Genomic DNA, 10,134 nt, shown 5'->3' on the forward strand with positions numbered 1-10,134 from the left:
CACACTGCTATCTGAGTCCTGCCCATATTCTAGCATATTACAAGAACACATAATTTGAGAAATGCTGCAGTTGATAAAAATTGACAGGTTTCAGAGTAGCAGCAGTGTTAGTCTGTATCCGCAAAAAGAACAGGAGTACTTGTGGCACCTTAGAGACTAACAAATTTATTAGAGCATAAGCTTTCGTGGGCTACAGCCCACTAAAAATTGGTTCCCACCCCATCATGTCTTTAAAGAGAACTTTTGGACCCTACCATCATGTCACTGAATTTCTACAGCTGTCAATTTTTAACATGAAGGCTTAATTAGGGTAACAAATTTAGAAAGTTTTGTTTATAGCATATTTCCTCCTCCTAATCAATCCCATTTGTAGTATTACAACTACTGCTAGGAAGCATGTCAGTTTGCGTTAACTTAGAGCCCAATTCTGCATTCTTTATGCTGGCAGAATTCCAATTGATTTCTATAGTTTTGCCTGCATACTGAGTACGTTCACTGAACTAAATCATCCCTATATCCTCAAGGCCAATAAAAAGATGGCAAATGAGGTTTGCCTGGGATCAAGTTAGATGGCACCAAGGCCTCAAATGGGTAAAGAAACCAAATTAAATCACATGACTGAGAATAGAGGCTTCTAGGAAAGCAATGCAGCATCCAAGTGGAGAAGAATTAAGATAAGCAAAAAAGAATTAAGATAAGCAAAAGGACTGTGAAGGAATATCTGCAATGAGCCACAACCCTCCATTGATTGACAGTCTGAGATGCCAGGCAGTCCTGCTCAACTGCTCCTGCAAATGGGTAAGAGCACCTGTTAATTACTGAGCAGCTGTCTTTCCTGCCAAAGCATGATCATCACTACTGAACATTTTCTAGCATTTAGTTTTAAAAATACCAAGTGATGCTGTTTCCACCAGGTCCCTGGCAAAACTATTCCACTGCTTAATAATTTTATCTGGAAGCTTTTCATGACAGCTCAAAAAATTCTACCGAGTAGAAAAACTTGACAAGCCTATTTGACCCTTAGTCATCAAATGCAAAACTAAGTTTGGAGCTAAATTTAAATTAAGAATCAGTTTAGCTGAAAAAGTTCTTTAAAAGACTGGTGTCACTAATAGGGAGACCTTAAACCGCCTAAATAAATCAAGTGAGCTAAATCTGGATTTTAAATACCATTTTGTTTGGCTTTCTAGTATTTTATTTTCATTTCATATAACAACTCAATAGTAGCTGTTTGTGCAGGATTCCAAAGATCTCAAAGCAGGGTGCTGAGAAAGACTTTATAAATTAAGGATAAAGAACAAGTTCAATCAATCATTTTCTAATGTAGTTTAGTGACAAAGGCAAGTGACCCTACAGGGTCCTGTGCTGGATACAGGACAAAGCATGAGCTGGCTGCAGAGTGATTAATTTCTTTAGTTCATATTCTATAACAGCCTTTCCCAAAGTATGGGGCATGTAAGATACATACATTAAGATGGGTAGGCCTTTAACATCAGATAGTGGAACTATGGGAGAATGCATATTTTATTTTATTGAAGGGAAGTGGGGAGGGTCTCAGCTTTTAAGAGTTTTGGAAATGCTATCCTAGATACATCTCTACCACAACATAACGTGACCAGATATAACATGAATTTGGATACAACGCGGCAAAGCAGTGCTCCGGGGGGGCGGGGCCGCGCACTCCGGTGGATCAAAGCAAGTTCGATATAACACGGTTTCACCTAGTGTGGTAAGATTTTTTGGCTCCCGAGGACAGCGTTATATTGTGGTAGAGGTGTACTAATGAAGACTAAAATCAGTGAGTACACCATAGTCCAACTGAGTCCGTGCATGGGTTCTAAGTAGTTTAAATTAAATTTTTTAAATAAATTAATGGAGATATCTTATCTCCTAGACCTGGAAGGGACCTTGAAAGGTCATCAAGTCCAGTCCCCTGCCTTCACTAGCAGGACCAATTACTGATTTTTGCCCCAGATCCCTAAGTGGCCCTCTCAAGGATTGAACTCACAACCCTGGGTTTAGCAGGCCAATGCTCAAACCACTGAGCTATCCCTCCCCCCACTTGTAGTGATACAAGTCTGTTCTCATTCATATCAGCACGAGGCATAGGAGTAAGAAGGAATATGGCCCCAAGCACAAACTTCAGAGAGTACCACCTCCGCTGGATCTGAGGCAGGGAAGCACAGTCCCCAACTGCACAGACAAGCAGAGGGATGGCACCTAAGTACAGTCACTCAGCGAACAGGCTGAATACAACATACGACCACTCCCTCGCTCAAGGCAATTGCAATCACAAAGGTGAAGGGGGCACAGCGCCTTTGCACGAGAGTTCCCTAGGCGCTGTGGCCATACGAGCATTAGGGCGGCCCATGAATACATCGACACAGTCCCCGGGCGAGGGCTCGGCGAAGAGGGCACGTACCTGGGCGCGGGCTCGATGAGGGTGGTGGTGTCCAGGTAGTGGATCTTGTAGAACTCCAGCAGCGCCGACAAGTGCTCGAACTCCTGGTCGCCGATCTTGAAGCGGCGGCTGGGCAGCGAGTTGATGATGTAGTGGGAGACCCGCGAGTTCTCGGACACCGACAGCACGTAGTCCCCCGGGCAGGTGGACGAGTCCCGCACCAGGAACATGCCGTGCCGCTGCCCTTGCAGCCGCGTCTGCGCCTCCGCCCGCGACAGCGGGCCCACGTACCAGCTGGAGCGGTCCGACGAGTCGAAGCGAGCGGCCGAGGACATGGCAACGGGCGGGGGAGCCCGAAGGCCCGGCCGGAGAGAGAAAGGCCTGGCCGGGGGAAACCAAGCGATGGGAAGCCCGGGCGGGAGAACTACGGGCACGGCCGGGGCAGGGATCCCTGTGACCGGGGAGGCGGAGGCCCAGAGAGCAGCCGGGGTGGGGCGGGAGCGGCGGTCGGGCCCCTGCTTCTCTCTCAGCGGCGGGGCGTACGGGACATCCCTCCCGCCTCGCTCTCCGGCCGGCAGCGGGGCCCGGGGGCGCGCAGAGCGGCGGCGGACGCAGCCAGGCCCAGGGCGCCGGCAAGGGGCGGCGGCTGTGCCAACTCCGCAGTGAGGAAGCGAAAAACGCTCGGCTCGCGCTTTATCCTACGGGCTCCTGTCCCCAGAGCCAACACCAAAATGGCGGCCTGGGCCGGCAGAGGGAGGCTTCCGAGAACCCGCCCCGCGCAGGCGCTCTCCGCGCCTGGGCTCGCGCCCCCAGGGGCAGGGTGCAGCCTGCTGCTCCCCCCACAGGAGGCATATCAGGGCAGAGCGAGCCGGTTCGGAGATGCGGCGCCTGACGCGGAGCAGCCGCCCAGACTGCCTGGCGGCGAGGAGGGGCCGGCTCCCCCGGGCTCTGCGCCTGCAGCGACAGAAAGAGAAGAGTTCCCGTCTCTCCCTCCGGAGCTACCAGAGTCACTCCGAGATCTCCCCCCCTCCCCCCAGCGGCTCGCAGCCCGGGGCCGAGCGCGCGCCAGCCACCGCGCCGCGTCCTCGAGGGACTTCCCTCCAATCACACCGCGCCCCTCCCCCCGCCCCAGCCCGTCTGTGCTTCGTGCCCGCCTGGTGTTCCAGGAGCTTCCAGGGGGACGCGGCTCGCTGCGTTCATAGCGGGGCTGCTCCTGAGTGCCGCTCCGAGGCTAGTCTAGCCTCTTCGCACGCCCCCATCGCTATCCTGCCTCCCGCTCCCTCTCTTCCAGCCAGGCGTCTGCCCCCCTAGTCCCCATCACTTTTCCCTCAGAGGCTTCTGACTCCACCTAAACCCCAAGCACCAGCCTGCTTCCCGACCTGTCCAGCCCCTCACGGTTTCCTCGCGCGTTGTCTAGTGACTCTAGGTGCCTCAGGAGACCCTGGCTTCAGGCCTGTTAAGAACAATTGGAAGCAAGGGCTCTCTGTTGAGGGCAGCCTCCCTGCCATCTTGTCGGAGGTTAAAAGAGTTTCCCCACATTTTAGAGCCAGGAGGGGCTACCGTGATAATCGCGTCTGATCTGTATAACACATGGCAAAGAACTTCAAGCAGATCTTAAAATAGCCCATTTTCCTGCCCTTTCCTATTCCCCTTCTCAGCTGAAGCTTTTCATAAAACAAAAATCCTTCCCCCTACCGCAATATTACCAACCCCAACTCTTTAAAAGCCAAGGGTCAGGCCTCCCCAAACATCAAGACTGACTTAAGTATTTTAAAACACATTTTGGATTTGTGTATTGGCGTTCAGCTCTTTAAAGCATTCACATTTTCAATATTTTCTTTTGAAACTTTTTTTTTTTAAATGAAGGCTGAGATGCTAACGTAGTCACATGACTCCACGAACTGGGGATTTTAGAAAAACACTGAATATTACAAGGATCACACAAAAATCTCAAGCAGACAAAACAACATCTGCTGTGTTCCTTCAAGAGGCAGGCACCCCTTGAGAACAGCTCACCTTAGCAGCCTAGAAGAGTCAGCTCCCAACTCAAAGTGCCATTCCTATGACCACAGAAACTTTCAACATCAAGATGGTTCTAACAAGAGACAGGGCAAAACAGCCTGAGGTTTGAACAGCAGCAAGAAGAGATTATTAACCAACCAGTATGTTCCCGCTTCAAGTGCAGCCTTTTCCCTCCACTTCCATAGTCCCAGTATATTGCTAGGTGCACGCAGCTCCATAGGATTGGCCACTTCACATTAGCTAGACGGTTGTGATGGGCATGCTGGCCCAGCACAACCTCCTATTCTGCACAGTGACAGGAAGGTGCTGATACCAAAACAGAAGCCAGCCCTGGAGAATCCTTGACAGGGCCCAAAAATGGGCCATTACAGTTACAGATAAACAAAAATTGAAACCAGGGCTGCCAACGCTCACAAGTCTATGCTATTTTGGCTGGGGCTGAAGCCATGCCAGAAGGTTCAGCTCTCTAATTTCAGTTCTGCCAGAGGGCTGAACCCCCCACCCCCCTAATTATCTGCCTTCCCCACTGGCCCACCTCCTAGGGAAGAGCAGCTGTTGCAGAAGGCACATAGAGCTCTTCCCCTCTCCCCTTCAGAAGTCGAGAGGACTTTTTGGGTAGGGGATGGACCAGCTGACATTATTATTTGTATTACTCTAGCACAGAGGTTCTCAAACTTCATTGCACTGTGACCCACTTCTGACAACAAAAATTACTATACAACCCCAGGAGGAGGACTGAGACCTGAGCCCACTGCCCCAGGCAGGGGACCCAAAGCCTGAGCCCCACCGCCCCTAGTCGGGGTGAGGGGCAAAATCCAAGGGCTTCAGCCGCAGGCAGGGGCCTGTAACCTGAGCCCCGCCACTCAGGGCTGAAGCTCTTGGGCTTCGACCCCGGCCCCAAGTGGTGGGGCTTAGGCTTCGGCCCCAGCAAGTCTAATGCCAGCCTTGGTGACCCCATTAAAACAGGGTCATGACCCACTTTGGGGTCCCAACCCATAGTTTGAGAACCGCTGCTCGAGCATCTACAAGCAGGGAAGAAGGAGAACAGAAAGAGCCTGGCAACTGAGGACCTTGCTTACTCCTCTCCTGTGAAAAATGGGTTGGCCCCTCTGTGTTCCTCCCTACAATCAACATCCTCAGGGCTGGGAAGAGGAGAGGGGAATGAAGAACACCTGGAGCTGAAACAAAGGTGGGGCTGGACGAACAGGCAGACATGGGGACCACAATTAGAATTTTTGGGGGAGATGCTGGAAACTCTGTACCATCGGATAGATACAGCTCCTGGAGCAGGAGCCAAAATTACCCTTCTCAAATTTAGGAGAGTTGGAAACACTAATCACACACACACACTCTGTAATTCTTTTATATCTGAAACATTTAAAATGAACAAAAAGACTTGGGACAATAATTTTGTAGTTCCTACACTGGACCCTTTCTGCAGGACTCACTCCAACTTTAGTATCTTCTTTCACTCTCTAAACCCTGCTCCTCAGAACTGGGTTGCAACATCTGGCAATTTCCCCATGTGTTTATATCCTATATTGGCAAATGGTGCAAAATCTAAAAAGTCTGAGATGGGAAAGGGGGTTTAAGTTTGTAGACCCTTAACATTAACCAGATGGTCTAATATGGAAGATTTAAATCAGGCACTTATTTTAAAAAACACTGTCCAAGAAACAAACTTACAAGGAATGGCCAGATTGTGATATCGAGGTCAGAGGTAAAATCTGAGATTTTATTGCAAATTAGACATGTTTCTAGGTACCTAAGGTACAACTATCAACTTGTAATAGTCCAGGAGGAATTCAAAGCTTACTATTCATACATACAGAATTGCCAGTTTTGTGTAACATGGAAATTTTATGTGAAATCCAAAACCTTATTTCAAATATAGAATCTTGTAACACCTTTAATATGAAAGCATCCCAAAATACAACACTAGCTGTATCACTTCACCAACCACTGAAATACAACCATCTCTAGGATGGAAAACAACAGCTGTTTAACAGCGTACAGCAATACTAACCGAAATGATTAGGCCTGGAAGTGAAGAATGCCATTTTGAAGCTGCCTATACATGCAAAAATATTTTCTAAATTTCTAAGGAAAGTTACCTATGTGTCATGCTTCAACTCCTAATGGTTTAAGAATTTACATATGTCCAATTCAGAATCTTTGTTTCATTCATGTACAGATAGTTTAGGTTGGATTGAGAAGCTCATAAAATTGCCTTACACCATTTGAAGAAGATGGGGTTTAGTCCTCTCAATGTGGTTACAGCTGAAAATGAGAAGTAACTGGGGATTAAACACTATCACATGCTAAATATAATAATTTGTGTAGCTATAAATACTACTACTACATCAATACGTATGAGATTTTGGGATGAAAAAGGATTCCATAAATGAAAGCTGTTTTACAAACATTAATAAATTAAGCTTCATCACTGTAAGGTAGGCAAATATTAGTAGCCCCATTTAAACAAATGGAGAAAATGACAGAGAATTTAAGTGACTTGTCCAAGGCCACACAAAAAATTAGTGGTATAGCCTGGAACAGAAAGACAGCAGTGAAGAGTTCCTATTAAATTTTTACTGGATGTTTTTCCCTTTGTTATGGTTTGATTTACTAGAAAGTAAATTTAGCAAGGCCATTATACAGAGACTGCTCCTGTTTTCTTTGGATACCACCAGGTTAGAAAAGGAACTGAAACAAAGCTGTCAACAGTATTTTATTATAACAATTTTTGGTCTAGGTAGTAACATCTTTACTCCGTACAAATGCTGAATGACTGGGACAGGAACTATGCTGCAATTTTAGTACTGCATATAATTGAACTAACTTCTAACTTGTTTCTTTGGATGAGCTCCAGAGAATAAAACTTCCCCTATAAAGGAGGTTTTAAAAAGCCAATAGATTTTAAAGCCATTGTGTTCATCTGGCCTGACCTCCTGCATAAACACAGGCCACTGGACTTCTCTGTAATAACTCCTGCTTCAAGTCCAATAGCTGTAGCTAATCTAGAGCACATCTTTTTCTAAAAAAACAAAACAAAAAAAACACAGAGATAGAGAGGGGATGATTTGTTCAAAGTCTCACAAAACAGGTCAGGTAATAGAGCTGGGAGTTCACTCTATGCACTATTATAGCCCTACCACCACTTGTTGTCTAGGCCTGTCAGCAGGGAGAGGTGAAATTCACCATTTTGGCAGCAAACACTCAGAACACTTTGGTTTAAAGGAGAGGAGTTGTTTTGTTTTAAAACTTTTAAAGTTTTGGTTTTCAGAGAATGAAAAGGGATATTTCAATTTTGAAAGTTGAATTTTTGGGGGTAAGAAGGGAGAAACAGTTCTTCTGAAACAAACTGAAGCAGCAACAACCACTTCTCTTCCAAGTATGAATGTCTAAAATAGTTCCGTAAACAAATCCACTAACTGCCGAATGCAAACTGTAGGCCATAGGTTGTGTTAAATAACTAGGACTTCAATGAAAGTACTGTATAACATTTATGTTACCTACTTTAACATAACAGGAAATCTTAATGTTGGGCTTTAGCAGCCTGATCGGCATGACAATACTTACAGTAAATGCATCCATAGGCTCCAGGCTCAGCATCTCCTTGATTTCAAAATCATCTTTTAAAAACATCAAGTCTCTGTCTTATAGGAATGCGAACAACAGGATGATGAAATCAGCAGCAAAGAAGTTATAAAGGCAGTTCAGCTTCTGTAACATCAAAGATCCAAACTATTCATCATCCTTTCCTCAATCTTTCAAAGAAAAACTCTACTTTCACTAAGTCACCTCTTCACTTTCCTGGATCCTACCATTAGCTCCCTCTTATTGCACCAAATGAGCTTGCTGTCATCTTCAAGCCCAGATATAATCTTGACTCTGCCCGCATCTGTGCTCTTCCTTCCTTCCTACACTCACCTTACCGCTGCCTGTGTATCTTTAGTCCATTCTGAGGTTGGTGCCTTCTGTCATGCTACTTTCTACAACTGAACCAGACTTCCTTTTCCCCCCTCCACCAAGTACCTTCTTCTGCTTCCTTCAAATCCCTCTTGTAGGAATCCTCCTTCACACATCTGCCTACTCTAGAACTACCCTTCGCTTCTTCCTGTGCTAGATCCATTGCAGCCAATTGGAGGAGCCTACGCTTTTCCATATTGTGGGATTGGGCCCATATATTAACATTTTCTAGGATTTGAAAGGTACCGAGAAGAGTCTTCTGTGATGGATCATAAGTACTTGAACAACCACCTCCAATTCTGTATTTTCTACATGCTGCAGAGATAGGCATAAGCAAAGCTCTGTCCTTAGCTCATGTAGCTTGTGACATGACACTCTGCTCTAGTTGCTATTACGATTACTGTGGCAATGATGGATTTCCTGAGATTTTGAGACATCCTTAAAAATATGCAGAAAATGACACTGGGATTCCAAATGGAAGTTCTATCTACAGAACTTAATTAATTGCCAGATACAAATAGACAAACAATCAAGTAATCCAATTTTATTCTACTAAGCCTTGTAATGTATCAATGAGATGAGCTTGTGTGTTTTTAATCACTTGATGCTGACAGAAGTATTGCATTATACTTTTATTAGTCAGAACCATTTTTATAATTTCCCCATTTCTGGATATTTCTGGTGCTATACCACTGTCCAACAAAACTTGGTGTAATTATGAATGCACCTCCTTTTTGCTCCAAGATACAAGGCTGGCATATTCAGGAAATCAGAGGAATCAAATTTAATCACTGAAAATAGGGTCAACCTAAAATACAACAGAATCCTTACTAGTGCATGCTTTCCCATAGGAAGAGGCAAGGGCTTTTAAAAGGCAGGGTTCCCATGCAGTTCCTGGAAAATTATTCTTGATAGGAAACATCAATAATGACTGAGAATATCAATCTGTCCTCTCCTGCAGTTTTTCTGTGAAAGATGCATTATTTCCAGTAAACCGAAGCTACAAAGGACTTTCCATGTTTTCTATTAGATAGCCTTCTGACTTTGAAACTGAGATTTAATTATGAACACATTCATTTGGAAAGATGCACTTATAACTAAAGTAAACCACTCCTGAATGACTAGCTTGGGTGAAAGTACATTAAACTTCTGTTACCTACTAACTCAAAACGTACAGAGATAAGACAGGTCACACAGTATTACTTTGGATCAGACACACTATGCACAGCTAAAAAAGGAATTATCATGGACAATGCCAAGCATGTTGTCAGTCCTCAACATTAAACAAATAATACCATCACAATATCTAATATGTTTACTTATGTACATGAAAGCTTAAGTCACCTGGCAACATCTAAAATCAGAACTTTTTACCAGCTGCTTCTTTAGCTCAGCTGAGGAACATTCATTTGGAACCTAGTATATTATTGTCTCACCTTGACCTCTTCTGTGAAATCCAAGAATTAGCCTGAAGGCCTGCTTATTTGCAATTGTATGCAATGCCCTCTACTGGTACATACAGGAAAAGAAAACATGCCTCCACAAGCAGCACAAAGAATCATTAACCCCTTTCTATCACAAAAGAAGACAATATCACTTAAAAATACATGTAATTAGGATGCCACTGGTAATAATGCTTCTCCATTGAACAGAGAGTTTTTCAAAACTTATCACCTTACTTTACATTAGGTCTGAACTTTAAGAGTAGAATTCTATAAGGAGATACTGTAGCAAACCAA

The 10,134-nt window shown here is 45.1% G+C and overlaps 1 protein-coding gene across 2 annotated transcripts in view; it reads right to left on the bottom strand.

The window, feature by feature from the left end:
• Window positions 1-3,402, bottom strand: part of CRKL (CRK like proto-oncogene, adaptor protein) — a 19,383-nt gene extending 15,981 nt beyond the window's left edge. For both annotated transcript variants that reach the window (XR_002907854.1, XM_024195515.3), the window contains exon 1: window positions 2,423-3,402. Coding sequence is in view for 1 of the 2 variants with exons in the window: in XM_024195515.3 (XP_024051283.1) it covers window positions 2,423-2,736 (314 nt within the window). In the remaining variant the exon portion in view is untranslated. The remainder of the gene's footprint in view (window positions 1-2,422) is intronic.
• Between the last annotated feature and the right edge of the window lie 6,732 nt (window positions 3,403-10,134).

This window comes from Terrapene carolina, unplaced genomic scaffold, assembly GCF_002925995.2.
Source record: "Terrapene carolina triunguis isolate 2854851 unplaced genomic scaffold, T_m_triunguis-2.0 Scaffold790, whole genome shotgun sequence".
Taxonomy (NCBI): Eukaryota; Metazoa; Chordata; order Testudines; family Emydidae; genus Terrapene; species Terrapene triunguis.